The 15,937-nt window shown below is 53.2% G+C and overlaps 6 protein-coding genes across 6 annotated transcripts; 3 read left to right on the top strand and 3 right to left on the bottom strand.

Annotated features, from left to right (window-relative positions):
- Nucleotides 1–10: 10 nt before the first annotated feature.
- Nucleotides 11–4,787, top strand: atg26 (UDP-glucose:sterol glycosyltransferase). The gene is made up of 3 exons (XM_024845886.1): nt 11–1,389; nt 1,442–4,039; nt 4,095–4,787. Exons 1-3 carry the CDS (start codon nt 94–96, stop codon nt 4,377–4,379), a joined length of 4,179 nt encoding a protein of 1,392 aa, XP_024701056.1. The 5' UTR covers nt 11–93; the 3' UTR covers nt 4,380–4,787.
- Nucleotides 4,788–4,829: 42 nt separating this feature from the next.
- Nucleotides 4,830–5,856, bottom strand: P170DRAFT_439476 (tubulin-binding prefolding complex subunit PAC10). The gene is made up of 3 exons (XM_024849844.1): nt 5,796–5,856; nt 5,184–5,655; nt 4,830–5,091 (listed from the first exon to the last, which is right to left on the bottom strand). The coding sequence occupies exons 1-3, from the start codon at nt 5,816–5,818 to the stop codon at nt 4,975–4,977; spliced, it is 612 nt and encodes a 203-aa protein (XP_024701055.1). The 5' UTR covers nt 5,819–5,856; the 3' UTR covers nt 4,830–4,974.
- Nucleotides 5,857–6,002: 146 nt separating this feature from the next.
- P170DRAFT_439474 (TMEM199/VMA12 family protein) lies at nt 6,003–7,263 on the top strand. The gene is made up of 2 exons (XM_024849843.1): nt 6,003–6,321; nt 6,426–7,263. Exons 1-2 carry the CDS (start codon nt 6,070–6,072, stop codon nt 7,101–7,103), a joined length of 930 nt encoding a protein of 309 aa, XP_024701054.1. The 5' UTR covers nt 6,003–6,069; the 3' UTR covers nt 7,104–7,263.
- Nucleotides 7,264–7,668: 405 nt separating this feature from the next.
- On the bottom strand, nt 7,669–9,260 carry P170DRAFT_478688 (allantoinase alX; the record flags this gene model as incomplete). Its single annotated transcript, XM_024853586.1, has 2 exons — nt 7,669–8,688; nt 8,763–9,260. The coding sequence occupies 2 exons, from the start codon at nt 9,258–9,260 to the stop codon at nt 7,669–7,671; spliced, it is 1,518 nt and encodes a 505-aa protein (XP_024701053.1).
- Nucleotides 9,261–10,430: 1,170 nt separating this feature from the next.
- On the bottom strand, nt 10,431–11,506 carry P170DRAFT_251337 (uncharacterized protein). The gene has a single exon (XM_024843026.1). It carries the CDS (start codon nt 11,400–11,402, stop codon nt 10,752–10,754), a length of 651 nt encoding a protein of 216 aa, XP_024701052.1. The 5' UTR covers nt 11,403–11,506; the 3' UTR covers nt 10,431–10,751.
- P170DRAFT_439473 (tetratricopeptide repeat protein) lies at nt 11,228–15,813 on the top strand. The gene is made up of 2 exons (XM_024849842.1): nt 11,228–13,870; nt 13,930–15,813. The coding sequence occupies exons 1-2, from the start codon at nt 11,612–11,614 to the stop codon at nt 15,661–15,663; spliced, it is 3,993 nt and encodes a 1,330-aa protein (XP_024701051.1). The 5' UTR covers nt 11,228–11,611; the 3' UTR covers nt 15,664–15,813.
- The last annotated feature ends 124 nt before the right edge of the window (nt 15,814–15,937 follow it).

Raw genomic sequence — 15,937 nt, 5'->3', positions numbered from 1 at the left:
CCAGTTCTACAGCTGCCATCCCTTCCCTTCCTCCCTTGACCGTTGTCGGCCTTCCGCTCCTTTGGTCTCCCACCCTCGTTTGCATCGCCGACGATGCGACCCTTTCTGGACGATGCCAAAAAACGTGTGGATTCTAAACTCACTACAAGAAGACAATCCATGTCCAACGGTCGAATGTTTTCCAGTGCCTTGCCCGAGCGCCTAAAGGACGACCACGATGCCCAGGTCGATTTCACCGCTCCGCCTGGCGCCACCGGCTCTCGCGACGGCCACGTCCCCTACATGCAACAGTCCATCTTTTCTATGATCGCCGCCGTCGGTTCCAAGTCCGACTTCCATACGCGCTTCGACGATTCGAGTGATAGCGAAGGCGACGCTGAAGGTCATCGTCGGAAATCGAGTAGGAAGATCCCTCCCACCGCCGCCGCCGGTATACCTCCCAGGGAAGCCGAGAACACCACTCAGTCGACGGACAACAAGGCACAGTCGGAAGAAAGAGGCCGCCGTCATCGCAGGACGATATCGGAGAACAGGCTTTTGCGGCCCTTTAAGACAAGTTCAAGCTTTCGTAATGGGAAAGAAAAGACGATCCAGACCGAGCCCCCGTCGAGCGATGAGATGTCTCGAGCTCCGTCCCCAAGGCGTCCTCGCAGTGCCACCCCTCGAGCCGCCCCTGTTCTGAGCCGGATGGTGGAGGCCCAGGCCCTCCTCGACCCCAAGGCGGTGCCTGAGCATCCTCACTCGGCGATGGATGGGGCCGACAATGGCCCTCGGCCGGCCTCGTCTGCCCTCTCTCACAGGTTGATGGAAATGTTTGGCTACGAGTCTCCGGAGAAGGTCGTCGTTGAGTATGCTTGCTCTCTACTGCAAAGTATGCTTTTGCAGGGGTACATGTATGTCACGGAAGGACATATCTGCTTCTACGCTTATCTTCCACGAAAGTCAACTCTCACCATCAGATCTGGCTGGCTCCACAAACGCGGGCGAAAGAACCTCCGGTACACTCGTTATTGGTTCTCATTGAAGGGGGATGTTCTCTCTTTCTATGCGGATCCCTCCAACTTCTACTTCCCCAGCGGTCATGTGGATCTCCGATACGGGATATCTGCCTCTTTGGTTGAGCAGAAAGACAAAGGCAAAGAAACGAAGGATTTCCAGGTGACCACCGACCAGCGAACATATTATTTCAGAGCCGATAGCCAGGCCAGTGCCAAAGAATGGGTGAAATCGTTGCAGAAAGTCATCTTTCGAACTCACAACGACGGCGACAGTGTCAAAATCTCTTTTCCGATTGATAATATTATAGATATAGAGGAAAGCCCCATGGTTGAATTCGCCGAGACATTTAAGATACGCGTTGTTGACCGAGAGACCTATGCCATTGATGAGGTTTGTCTCCGCTGATTGGTATGGCGGTATTTATCACTAATGTCGCTGGCAGTATTATTTCTCATTCTTCAATGCCGGTCAAGACGCCTTCAACTTCTTGAAAAGCCTGACGCACGGAACTACAAAACAGTCCCAGACCTTATCACCCAAGCGAGACCAGGTCGCCCAGTCGAGACGATCCCGAGGATCCCAGAATAGGTGGTCATTGAGTAGCGCGTTGAGCCAGTCGCGAGGGATAGCAAACGTTAACTCGCATCGGCGCAGAAGCGCAAGTGCAAGCCATGTCAGCTTCGGTCACGACGTAGTGGGGACGTCCCCTCCAACAAAGCAAGCAGACCCATCGGACTCCTTCTGTAACTCCTTTGAACATGCGGCCGAATCCTCCGCTGTTTTACAGTCCATGACGGATACAACAGAGTCGGCCAGTCAAATTCTCAACCGAAGCGACGTATTCCAGTCTCCAACAATACACACCTTGGGAGCTCGGCGTTCTGGCGCAGAGAAGGGACGCCGGCATTCTGGCGATACAGCGCGAGATGCATCTTATGCTGCCGTTAACCCATTGGCGCTTGCCCGACAGAACGAAGCAGAATTTCAGTATGGGATCAGTGAATCTGACCTAGAAGTGCAGGATTCTTCCAAGACGCATACTGCGACTCCTTCTCTGAATGAACTCGTCAGAGCCGGTGCCTATCCTCTTCAGCGTGCCGCGGGAATCGCAGAATATTTGAAGAACCGGTCAAAACAGATGAGCACTCTTTTGGCCAGCGAATCGATGGGCTACTTCGAGAAAGTATCAGGAATGTGGGCAGGGGGCCGCCAGCATTACGGGGAAGGAGAAGATATACTACCAGATGATCAGGATGTCGACCCCGAAGACAGGGAAGATGGCTGCAAACACGGAGACCGTTTCCGGGCCCATTTCGCACTCCCGCCGACAGAGAGGCTTCAAGCAACATATTTCGCCCATCTCCACCGCGTTCTTCCCTTATATGGCAAGATTTACATCAGCCAGAAAAAGCTCTGCTTCCGAAGCCTGATTCCGGGGACCCGCACAAAGATGATCCTTCCGTTGAAAGACGTTGAGAACGTTGAGAAGGAAAAGGGCTTTCGGTTTGGTTACCACGGGCTTGTCATCATAATTCGAGGCCATGAGGAATTGTTCTTCGAGTTCAATGCATCCGATGCCCGAGATGATTGTGCGGTAACACTGCACCAGGGACTCGAGTCGGTCAAGTTTTTGGCAGAGTCGGGCTTGCTCGCCAAACAAGAGACAGACGAATCCGATGCAGCAAAAGCGGAGCATCTAATGCTGCAAGAAGCTAGGATGGGCGTCATCGGCGAGGAAGATACCCAAGCGCCGTTGGAAGAGTCCTCAGAGCTTCATCCCATTTTCGATGATCCCCGAGCTTCGATCATCAATTTCAAACCCTCCGAGTCTCTGCGGATCACATGTCTTACTATTGGCTCTCGGGGTGACGTACAGCCGTACATTGCCTTGTGCAAAGGGTTACTCGCCGAAGGCCACAAGCCTAAAATTGCGACCCATGCAGAATTCGAGCCTTGGGTGAGAAAGCACGGCATTGATTTTGCTCCGGTCGATGGAGACCCTGCAGAACTAATGAGAATTTGTGTGGAGAATGGAATGTTCACATACTCGTTCCTGAGGGAGGCATCCTTGAAGTTCCGAGGCTGGATTGACGATCTCCTATCCTCTGCATGGAAAGGCTGCCAAGGAAGCGATCTCCTGATAGAATCTCCCAGTGCAATGGCAGGGATCCATATTGCGGAGGCACTCAGAATCCCATACTTCCGTGCCTTCACGATGCCCTGGACCCGGACACGAGCATACCCGCATGCGTTCGCCGTCCCTGAGCATAAGATGGGCGGTGCTTACAACTACATCACCTACGTCATGTTTGACAACGTCTTCTGGAAGGCAATTGCGGGACAAGTGAATCGGTGGAGAAAGACTGATCTTGGACTCAAGCCAACAACCTTGGATAAGATGCAACCTAACAAGGTCCCGTTTCTTTACAACTACTCTCCTTCGGTCGTCGCTCCGCCACTCGACTACCCCGACTGGATCCGGATAACTGGATATTGGTTTCTAAGCGAAGGAACGGACTGGACACCACCTGTAGAGCTGACCAGGTTTATCCAGCGTGCACGGAAAGATGGCAAGAAGATCGTGTACATCGGCTTTGGCTCTATTGTCGTGTCGGACCCGTCTGCTCTCACACGGACTGTCGTAGAGTCCGTTCAAAAGGCCGATGTCCGCTGCATTCTCTCCAAGGGGTGGTCAGACCGTCTTGGGGATCCCGCCAGTGCGAAGGCGGAGATTCCCCTCCCCCCAGAAATCATTCAGATCCAAGCAGCCCCTCATGACTGGCTGTTTTCGCAGATCGATGCTGCCGCACACCACGGAGGGGCCGGGACGACCGGAGCAAGTTTGCGGGCAGGCGTTCCAACCATTGTCAAGCCGTTCTTTGGGGACCAGTTCTTCTTTGGAACCAGAGTTGAAGATTTGGGTGTTGGAATTTGTATGAAGAAACTGAACGTGAGCGTGTTTTCACGAGCTTTGTGGGAGGCTACCCACAGCGAGCGTATGATTGTGAAGGCTCGGGAGTTGGGTGCACAAATTCGCAGTGTAAGTGACATGGCATTTTCTTCAATAATCTGAGCAATTTTCTAACGTCAAACAGGAGGATGGAGTGGCGACTGCTATTCAAGCACTGTACCGCGATCTCGAATATGCTACCACACTGGCTCGGCAGCGCTCGATCGTTTCGTCGACACCATTCTCTCCGACGCCATCGGCAAAGACTATGGCCGAGCAGGAGGAAGATGAAGTCGGCGATTCCGAGGAGTGGACATTTGTCGGCGATGACACGGATATTGACATCTCCAGACGCGTGCGAGATAGAGCCGTGTCCGATGCAGATATGCTACCTGAACCTATTGCCAAGTATCCAGGTCCCAGAGCTTAGCGAAGAGCCTGGTTTATAGATACCCCTGCACTTGACTTGCCTCGGCAGGCTATGTTTCTTGATTTACGATTGATGATTTTACAACTTACCGATAACTTTCTGGGTTTGCTTATGTTTGATACAGATTGCATGGATATGGCTTGTGTTGCGTTATATTGCCTTCCTGGGTTTGCTTTTGCCTTTATCTTTGCCCTTATCTTTTTCTTCGTTCTTTTCCTGGCTTGGTTCACTTTACAGCGAGAGTTTGGGTGATGATTGATGACCTCTCACGGTGGCTATATAGGCCGTTTGCTAATATTTCTAATGTTTGTTGAGCGATGCAAAGATGGCAAGCTTATTTTATACTTTACTAGCTTATGATAGACTGTTTTTACGGGGTTAACTCACAAGCCATACATACAATGCGTGGTATGATCATCTTAATTGAATCTCTCAGAATATATGGATAGTCCTTGTACAGCGCTTTTATTTGGCTCATCTAACCTGACCGGGGATATACACGAATAAGAGACGAAAGGGAAATAGTTTTCAAAGAGGTAAAAAGAAAGTACGCACGGTTGACCCAAGTTTGAAGCGCAGAGACGTCGGAAGCAGTTTAACCACCAGGGCGGCCCTTCTCGTTCTCATCGTCACCTCCCTTCCCTTCGGCCTTTTCTTTCCGTCGCTGTACCACGTCCCAGTTGTAAACACGAGCAGTTGCCACTTCCAATGTCTGTTTTTCAAAGCGTCAGCGAATCGAAATGGACAGAATCGATCGAAGGCGAGGAAGAGAGAGACGTAGGAAAGGGGAAAAGATGATCATACCGTAATCTGCTCCCTCAAAAACTCCAAATCCTCCTCACAGAACGACAGGCTCTTCTCCGCGGCCGACAGCTTATCCTGCAGCATGGTCTCGGCCTCCGCAATCGGATACGACAGCATCACATTGGCTCCGAGCCAGAGATACACTTCCTCCGTGTCCTCGGGGGAGATGGTGGCGCGCGCATAGAGGGTGTCGTTCAGCTCGAAGTTGGTCTCCAGGGCGCTGGACTGCGCGTCCCGGCGCATCTTCAGGAACTTCACCATCTCCAGCGTCTTGCGGATGTCGGGGATCTTCTCACGCAGGCCGGCGCCTCGTCGTTGCGTGTTGACTTCCATGAACTGGTATTTCGAGATCATCTCTTGGAACGAGCGCAGCGTGGCTTCGACCTCCGCGCGGGTCGACACGTAGTCGCCGACATTGTCGACAAAGGGGGCGACGGGGATACCGCGGGGGTTGGTTTGCGTCGTTACCGACCTTTATATCGAGTGTTGTTAGATGTGGTGGGTGGGTTTGTGGTCGGAGGAGGGGTATAGGGTAGAAGGGTTTTTTGGGGGGAAGGGGAGTTTTGGCTGGGTTTTTTCTGGCGGGATTGATTGTAGAAAGGGGGAACATACGAGCCGGATTTTTTGTCAGCCATTGTGAAACGGTGTAGACAAGCACCGAGAGGGACCAGTCGACAGAGATGAAGCCGAAGAGCGGACAAACGAAGGACGCAGAGGAAAGTCGATGTGGGGGGAAGCAGGTTGCCTGTTTGGGCATGGCGGCCCCGTGCTTTCATCATCCTCTCTCTGTCTCTTTACTTCTCGACATCTCTACTTCCCCATCTCCTTGTCTTTCCTCGCTCTATCAACCATGGACTGTCATCGATAATATTGTCTCCCTTCGACGATGGTCCGCCTAGTCACCACCTCTCGCATCGTCTCGGCCCTCGAGGATGTCCCGCCCTCGTCTCGCCAGGAGCTTGACCTACCAGACACCTTATCTCTCGAGGGCCCGATCGCCCATGAACAGATAATCCGGTTGGCTCGATATTTTCGAACCAGGAATGACACCTCCATCAGCAGTGATGACCGGAGTCTAAATTCGCTCCTCCGCGGGACCAAGGTGTACGTTCCACCGCCGCCGAAGAAGCCCGAGCCCGTACGTCATGTCACCATCCCCCTCCCTTCATCGCTAGCGACCTACTAGGTAGCTACTTCACACCATTCGACGAAGTCCCTGTATTGATACCCAACCCCCCACAGAGCCCCGAATACCTCGCTTTAAAAGCCCGTCTCCTCGCCGCCGCCGAAGCAGACGCCTACAAACGCATGACTTCTCCACATCTGCCCTCGTCGCAATCCCCGGCGTCCATCTTCTCGTCATCCACACCGACACTCTCCGCCATCCACGAATCGAAGTCATCAGGCGACCAGTCAGTCGACGACTCGGATCCGCTGACGCCCGGACTCGTGCTGAATATCTTCCTCTCCGTTCTGCTCACCGGGTTCAGCGTTTACTGGGCGCTGACCAGCTTTCGAACACCCGATTTACTGGTCGCGTTGGTGGCGACGGTCTGGCGGTCGTCGAATCGAACCGGCTCGCAGGGCGGGGTGTCCGAGCCCGTGCGAGTCTTGATCTCGCTTCTCGTGGCGTTAATGGTCGGCGTCGCGGAAGTGCTGATCTACGCTATCTACTTACGTAAAGTTGAACAGGCGCGGGCACGTGAGAAACGAATCCGAGAACGAAAAGTAGTGGTGGAGGGAGACGACCAGAACCCCAGTGGTGAGGATACGGCGAATACCGCTGGGGAAGGAAACGCTACCGTCATACCACCCGACGGAGAGAAGGCAGAGATCTGGGGCAGAGGACCGAACGGTGGACTAAGGAGGAGAGTACGGGAACGGTGGGAAGAGAAGGAGAAAGAAGAAGATGGACAATGACCGTAAGTGATGAGGTTGCCCCCTTTTGACCATGACTAGGACCATTTGCTCCTTGATACCCCCTCTCTCTCAAAAATTTGGTCGAGTCTTGCAAAACTCTCGACTCAGATGTGTACAATATGTTGTTTTCAACCAATCTAAGAAATGCCGGTACAATGAGATTTATGATCCAACTTGAATGTGCACGAAACAAAACAGAAACTACTTTCATCAGACTACGTTTTCAAAGTGGAAACGCAAAGTATAAGATTTATCATGGTATTCCCTCTACTATATAAGAAAAGCAAAAACTATGATGGCAGCTAAAAGCAAAAGCAAAGCAAAAGCCTACACCGTCGCTTTTTGTAATCAAGATGCATGGGGAATAGGCTGCTGTCTAATATGAAAAAAGGTCATTAGTGATCATCAGAAGCGATCTATCATGTCGTGTCGTGTCGTTGGTCTTGTTCTTGTTCTTATGTGTTTGTTTGATGTGTGCGGATGATTTGACTGTCCGTCCTGTCAACGAGTCTCGAGTGCTCTCGAGACAATGGAAGGGAAGAAAGAAGCACAGAAAACTAGGGTCTCACACCCGTTTCTCCAGGAGCAGGGCACCCGCCGGAGTCTTGCTGCCGAAGCCCTCGTCCCGACTGAAGATCTTCTCGCCACGCAGCCAGGTCTCGCGCACCTGGCCGCGCAGCGTCCGACCCTGGTAGGGCGAGCACTTGTTGCGGAAGAGCATGGTGCTAGGCTCGACGACCCACTCGGCGGTGTCGTCGAAGACGCAGATGTCCGCGTCGAACCCGGGCAGCAGGTCGCCCTTCTGGCGCTCCAGACCCACCTGCGCCGCGGTGTTGGCGCAGCAGAGCTGCACGATGTCCTGCAGGGCCCGTTTGGTATTGGTGTCTTCGGGCGAGGCGGTCAGGCCCTTGCGTCGGCTAAGCTCGGTCCAGAGGATGGGGAGGCCCAGTCCGACGGAGGAGATGCCGCCCCAGGCGGAGAAGAAGCTGCCTTGGTTTTTGTCGACGGCGGCGGCTTCGGCCTGGCAGTCGTGGGGTCCGGGGACGTGCGACGGCAGGAGCTTGAGGTCGGGCGTGCAGGGCGAGTGGTCGGACACGACGGTCTTGATGACGCCGTTGTCGGCGTGGCGTTCCAGCTCGTCCCAGAGGCTGTCCTGGTTCAGCTGCGAGCGGATGGGCGGGCAGCACTTGTGTCGGGTGTCTCCATCGCGGATCTCCTCGGCCGCCAGGGACAGGTAGTGGAAGCAGGTCTCGGCGGTGATGGGGATGCCTTGGTCCCGGGCCTTGCGCAGCAGCGGGATGGCCTCCATGGCGGACAAGTGGACGATGTGCAGCGGCAGGTTGGGGGCCAGATGCGCCAGGGAGAGGATCTCCTCGACGGCGGAGGTCTCGTACGACGAGGGCCGCGAGGCCAGGAAGGTGGAGTAGGCTTCCACGGGGCCTTCGGGGGTCTGGGGCTGAACCGAATCAGCCGCGGTGATGGGGGGCACCATCTCGGCGTGGAACATGAGCGTGGTGGGTTCGTCGGCCAATTCGACCATGGCCTTGCGAATGTCTTCCGACGAGACGGCGGGGAATTCATCAACCTACAAAGACACGGTAAGCACTGATACGTGGACGGGGGAGTGGGTCTTCTGGATATGTTTTTTTGAATACTTACCCCACTGTCGATCAGGAAACCCTTGAAGCCGCGGACGCCTTGGTTGACGAGCTCCTTCAGTTCATGGGCATTGCCGGGGATGATACCGCCATAGAAGCCGACGTCGACCCAGCACTTGCCGTCAGCCGCCGACAGCTTCTCCTTCAGACCAGCCACCGTGGTGGTAGGGGGGATGGCATTCAGGGGCATGTCAATGACCGTGGTCACACCCCCGAAAGCAGCGGCCTGGGTTCCGGTATAGAAGCCCTCCCATTCGGTGCGGCCCGGCTCGTTCAGGTGGACGTGAGCGTCGACCAGACCGGGCAGCAGCACATGGGGCGAATAGTCGGTGTAGGGGGTCCCCTCAGGGAAGTCCGACGCCGGGATCACGGAGTCAAATACAGCGGTGATCTTACCGGTGGTGCGTGATACAACGATCGTTGCAGATGTCAGACGGCCGGAAATCACGGCGCGCGACGAGGTAACGACCGCAATGGACGGTATTTGAGCGGGCTCCATGGTTAGAGAGGAGGAGCACGACGATATGAGATGGGATGAGAGAAGGTAAGAAGAGAAAAGGAAAAGAAGGGGAGGAGAGAGAAGAGGTAAGAGGCAGGAGACGTGAAAGAGTGAAGAACGGTGAACGCCACGATAAGGGCGAGAATGGGTCGAATCTATAAGCTCCAACCCAAGGACGAAGAAAAGAAGAAAAGATAAGGACAGGCCAATTGATAAGGGAGGCAAGGGAGCCAAACGAAAGGACTGATAAGGGCACCGTGAGAGAGAAAGACCGGCCAAAACGTGCACGAAAAGTGAAGATAAGCCCCAGTCCGGGGTTGCGATAAGCCCGGCTTTATAACCTCGCAATTGTCCCCCCGGACGGAGTGGCTCTGATCGAGTAAGATGAAAATCAACAGGATTCATGGCGAAACCCGAGGGAGAAAAGGAAAAAAAAAAAAACAGAGACCGAGGATCCACTTGAAAAAACAAAGGGCTCCACTCGGTGCCACTCGGAATTGGCTTCTTCAATCTCTTACTCGATCGATTTGCGATAAGCAATCAACCGCCGACGTTGGTGTCGCTCTGAAAACCATGAAAAATGCTGGACCTCTTTCATCATTCCGGTGGCGTTGCCAGGATTTGCTGTGTGTTTTGCCTTCTGGAAAAAATTGAAGACAGGGCCGACGATGCCTTCACTATTGCCGGTTCAAGGCATACGATACCCACGATACCCACGATACCCACCGACGAGAGCCTGTGGGGAGAAAACCGGCGGCTGACAAAGAGCACGAACGAATTCCCGATCAAAAGAATCAGACCTGCTCGGCAGCCCCATCAACCATGGTTCTGCATCGGGCGCCTCCGGCATCCGCCATCGGACGTCTCCTGAGGCGAATTATCGGCGTTTACTCGATCGAAACTGCTCATCCGCACATCCTGTTACTCGATGCTTTGCTGCCGTTGGCCACGGATAGGCTTTCGCCCGACCTCTGCGACGACCCTCGCGACGTGACACGCCTAATCTACCCTCGACTAGCACGCATTCAGACCGGAAGTTGCGGCATGTGCTGGTCCTGCTGATCTGGATGGTCCCTTGGGCCATGGCTGGTTTTCCCCTCCGCGGACGGTGGAACGGACTCCGCCGTCAGGAACGGCGTCCGCATGATGAGGGTGGATCGTGAATTGGGGAAGACTTCAAGCCTCCGGGGACCAGAGACTCCAGAGACCAGAGTCTACTCCGTCGAGGGAATGAAATGAATGAAGTCTCTAGGGCTGGCGCTGCTCAGATGATCGTCGCCAAGAGCCTGACTAATCGCTCCTTCGCCTGTCTCTTTGTCCCTCGTTTCCACTTCGTTTCCTGTTTCCATCCCTCCATTCATCGTCCTTCATCCGGATTAATCATTCCGAGCCTGGATTCCCCTGTTTCGCAGGCAGATCGGATTGCCGTCAGAATGTCTTATCCCTTCAGGGCACAGGGCTCAATGCAGACCATGTCTTCCAGTCTCCCTGTCAGAGGCCTGGACCCTGTCTCCCCCCGGACAAATACGATCCTGCTGCCGCTAGACCGCGCCTTTCGCTGCATAAGCCGACTAACACAGCCTCGTTGAACAGCACCAAAATGTGACTCCCCCTCATTGGTTTGGGGATTCGACCCTTGGGACCTAGACCGTCTTTTCTGTGATCTGTCCCTTTGTACGAAGTAGATCCGTGGTTTCTTCTGGATAGATTCTCTTTTTTTGGCATCGCAGAGTACATCCCGTGCCCGTTTTTGTATATACTTTTATCGGTCCATGCGTGTCTCGAACCGCATAGGCCATGACTATCTCCCCAGTCTCCCCCAGATCCCCCGTGGACCCTAAGACGTCCGCCATTAAGGACGAGATAGCGGTCATATGGTCCCAGGTCCAGGCCCGGGTCATCCAGCTGGCCGGGGGAGATGCCACTCGGATCCGGCAGAACCTCACTATTGAGAATGTCCTCGCCCATCTCGACCAGGTGCTGGAAGACTCGTCGCCGAAGGAAAGCGCCATCCGCTCCACCCTCGATACGACCTTGAAGTTCATCGACACGGTCGGGGGTGTGGTCGCGGGCGGCGCATCCGAAGTGAGTTTGCTTCCTTCTCCCCGAGCTCCGACCGTGTTGGGGTTTGAACCAGCCCATGAGCACGTAACGATCTAAAAAAAGACGCCGCTGATAGCCGTGTTTGCGTGCGAATTGAGGTCTTTGGCCCTGCCGAAATATGTTTCAACGCCGTGAGCCTAGTCATCCATGCATGGCAGGGCTACCAAGACGTGTTCGAGAGCTTGGCGGGCCTGCTCGACAAATGCAGCCAATACCTGGGCCGTCTAGAGTACTACATCCGCGGTGGCATGGATGCCCGACTGGCCAAGGTGGCCTGTCAACATCTGCAACTATTCGTAGAGATCTGCGATCGCACCATCAAGCTGCGACACTCGAAGAGGAGGAAGTTGATGGTCTTTTCCAAACTATTCTTTCTCAATGACAACGATATCCAGGATTTGCTGGACAAGATGGACAGCCTGGTTGACCGCGAAGGCCGCTTGGTTACGGCGCAAACCTTCCGTTTCGCATCCCAGGCTGCCATGGGCACCAAGGAGAACCTGGCTATTAGCAGGGCCGTGAACAGTAAAATCGATATGCTCCTCGCAAATCGGTCGGAGCAGATGAAGGAGACTGATACCCAGCGAAGACGGGATCTGATTCTCAAGAAATTGGCGTTCGATGAGAATAAACTCGAACGTGGAAGGCACGAGCCTGACCCGCTCTGGCAACGAGCATATCAAAACATTCGAAGACTCGTCGTGCCGGGCACGGGGCAGTGGTGTTTTTCTGAGCCTCTATTTGTGGCTTGGGAAAGGAACCAAGAAATGAGCCCGCCTATTCTTGGGATCGAAGGCGTCGAAGGCTCCGGTAAAAGCTACCTAGCCTCCACCATAATACGACGGCTTCGGAATCGCAGCTCTGTGGATAGTTGTGGCTCGCGGACCTTGCTAGCCTTTTACTTTCTCGAGGGCGACTCGAAGGAAGAGCTCAAGAGGACGAACCATCTAGATCTTATTATCAAGTCACTAGTTTGGCAGTTCACCCAGGCCGATGCTTCGTATTTGAGATTGGCAGCCAATGTATGCGAAGAGACCAGCGACCTGGACCCTGACGAAATTCCAGATTATTTTCTGTTCAACAAAGATCTGGCTCGAGTTATTGACGCGACCTTCTTTATTGTCATCGACGGCATAGGTGACATTGTTGGCGATGCGTTGATCAGGTTCCTTCGTAGAGTGTCAACGCTCACAGCTGACCATCAGCGCGTCCGTGTTCTTCTCACTGGCCGCCCGAGGGCTTTTGAACAACTCGGGTCAGTCAAAGGTATGTCGTTTGAGAAAATATCTATAAGCACGAAAAACCGGTCCGATGTGGAAAAGTACACGCAGTCCCGAATGAATCATATCGAAGCGCTCAAAGACACGCGCCGCATGGGTATCCCAGAGCTCAGGCGAAAGATATGTGACACTCTGTGTGAAAAGACCGCGGGTGACTATTTTAGGATCAACACAATCCTCAAGCACATCAGCACACTAGATTATGTTCACGATATTGATCAGGTGCTGGAAGATGCTGGAAAGGAGCGGTCCGAGCAAATTCAAGGTGAGATTGAGAAACTCAATCAAACTCTTGACTCCAAGGAGATTGCAGAGGTCAATGAGATCATTCTCTGGATCCTTTACGGCAGGGAGTGGTTCAAGCCGCGTCAAATGGCAGCTGTGCTTTATCAGAGAAGTGGCGACCTATCGCTCCTGCCTTTGGAAACGAAGCTGCAGATAAAATACTCCTTGTTTGAAGTGGACAGTGATGGCGACATTGACTTTCGCTCTTATGAGATCGCGGAGTTGATCCCGGAAAGGAGTCAATCTCTTGACAGCGATAGAGAAGACTCCACCAGCACTACCAAGAAAGTCAAGTCTTCTGAGGTCACGATTGTGCGGCACTTCTTGAACACAGTCTGCCCGCCAGATCTATATGACCGATTCGAATTTGAGCCATTCTTCGAGCAGAAACTCCGTGGTAAGGGTGGCCACATATATCGAGATGATAAAGATATGGCCGAGGTGAAGCTTGCGGTTACCTGCTTGCGTATTCTGACCGAGAAAAGAGATGGGCGACGTGAAATTCTTCGGCCGTACGCAGTGAGCTACGTTCTACAGCATCTATCATCGGTGGATCTAGCGTTTGTAGATCGAGAATGGAAAACTGCCGTCGGGCCTCGTCTGCTGAAGCTCTTTACAGATGAAGCATCGACAGACGCCTTGCTGTGGACTAACGATCTGGAGAAGGCTGCCACATTTGCGTGGCATGCTCGTTCTGCATGGCTTGATAGCGACGGAGGCGTCACGGAAGTTTTGCGGTGGTTTAGAGACTCTGCCGTGGTGTCGAGTATTTCTAACCCTCGGGCGAGAGCCTGGGTTAGCAGCCTTGTTTCGAGCACATCACCCCAGATGGACTTGCTGAAGTCATTTGTGGATAGGATGGCGGTCCACTGGTTGCGGGAGGCTTCTCCTCAGCCCCTAGCCTGTAGCGCTTTTTCCTTCTTGTTTGACTCGATGCGCAAGGTTTGTCATCTTAGAAATCTCCCGCTAACCAGCACGATTCTAACCCAATGCGCTTCTAGATGGAGCACGGCGAGAGGTGTGAAGAACATCAAACACCTTATGATCCGTCAAAGCCTACAGTGGAGAACATTGGCAGAGTAGAGAATTGGTGCCGCACATTACTAGAATCCAAAGAGACGGATTCTTTGTGGGAAGTGCAAGTGGCCACCGTTCTACAGAACTTCTCCTTCGAGGTGGAAGCCCAAAACCGATGCCGGAATGCCCTGAAACTTGATGCGGACAATTGGCGCGCTTCTTTCTACCTAGCCCGCGCGGTTGCATCTGATGAAGAAGCCATCAAGATTCTAGAAGACGTATCGGCACGTCTTCAAGGGGATAGCGAATGGATTAAGGATGGCTCTCACAGGAAGGCGCTTGCCGAAATGCTCTTCGACCTAGGGCAGAGATATTGGTCCCTCGACAAGTTCGAGCTTGCTACCCAATCTTATACCAGATCAATTGAAACCAACTACATCGGCTATGATCGTGCTTTGGCGATTCTTGAACAATACCACAGTCGACATCGATGGACGGATATTGTTGCTTTCCTGGAAACAATTCAAAACACCTCTGGGGATACACAACCTCTTTTCGATATGCTCGTTAATTTGGCCAGCAAGGACACTGTGCACGATATTATCTTACAAACAGCCATGGAAACCGAGCAGTTTAGTCTCCTGGAACGCATGTATACTGGTGCCATCCAGCTAGCCACTGAAAGGCAGGCCTACACGAGCCTGTACTACATCCGATATCACTTTGCTAATGCTCTTTCTCAAGAGGTGGAAAATGAAGAGCGCGCGGTCGCACTCTGGGAGATCGCTCTCAAGGATGATCTCCCCCGCTCCTTCTTAGACGTCGAAGACATTCTCCCCAGTTTAACGATCAAGCTTGCCCCAGTCTATCTGCGTCGCGCAAGAGCCGCGGAACACGACTCAGACATGGCTCATGATTATCTTCGCCGGATCTCAGAGATCCTGCCGGACGAGGTGGCCGAGAACAAGATCTTATTCCCGGCAAAGCTCTATCTATCCAGATACTACCAGGTAAAGGGAAACCAAGCCAAGGCGAAACAAATCGCTCGCAGTGTGGTCGAAATATCCCTGGAGATCCTGTCCGACGACGACAAAGACAATGACTACCTCGCCTACTGGAGACTCCTACTCGTCTTTCTCCCCCTAGACGACGACCGAAACGCATCTGCAGCAGTCATCATGGCCTCCCTTGCAAGCCAGGCATCCACAGACACGAACATCGGCCGAGAAGAAGCCCTCGTCGAGGATCTGCAAGAGACCACCCAACCCGAAAGCTCTGATCAAGAGACAGAAAAGTCGCAAAGCAAAGTCACGCCTACCATCGACACCACAGTGAGCAAGTTACCACGGCAAGGAACCTTCGCTGAGCCAGACCCCAGCCCTGCTAGCCCCATCGATCATCTATCTTTCTCCCCTCCTCAGATCTTCGCGGTCTGTGACGGCGAATGTGGTCATTACTGGGAGACCGCCAGCGAAATGTGGTGGTGCAAGGATTGTATCAACCTGACCTTCGACCGGGACTGTTTTGAAAAACTGCAGAAGGGCACGTTGCCGCTGAACATCTGTGACAAGAGCCATGAGTTCTTGGTGCTTCCCAAGTGGGATGATGATAAGATGCGGAAAATTCCAAGGGGGTATGTCCCGTACGGCGAGCGGGCTATCTCGTTGGAGGAGTGGAAGGGGGTGATTAGGAAGATGTATGTTGAGCTGGATGGTTAGGTATATTTCAGAATGTTTATTGTTGAGTATGAGTGTTCATGATAGGTTTGGGTGAGACGTCAGGTATCAGTCCATGCTAACGGCCGATTTTTGTTCCTCGATTAGTCGATTCATTCTAGCGTTATTATATACAGTTGCATTATACTCGCAATTTTAGCAATAAATCATCCTAGATTCCACGGAAATAATTTTTGGTGAAGGTATCTGGCCGGTCCGATTTCCTCGGATATATATCCAGGGATAGGGCAAATGTAGACCTTTGATGGACGCCTCA

Source organism: Aspergillus steynii (genome assembly GCF_002849105.1).
Source record: "Aspergillus steynii IBT 23096 chromosome Unknown P170scaffold_7, whole genome shotgun sequence".
NCBI lineage: Eukaryota > Fungi > Ascomycota > Eurotiomycetes > Eurotiales > Aspergillaceae > Aspergillus > Aspergillus steynii.
The sequence above is the reverse complement of the archived record's forward strand: the minus strand, read 5'-3'. Positions and strand labels throughout refer to the sequence as shown.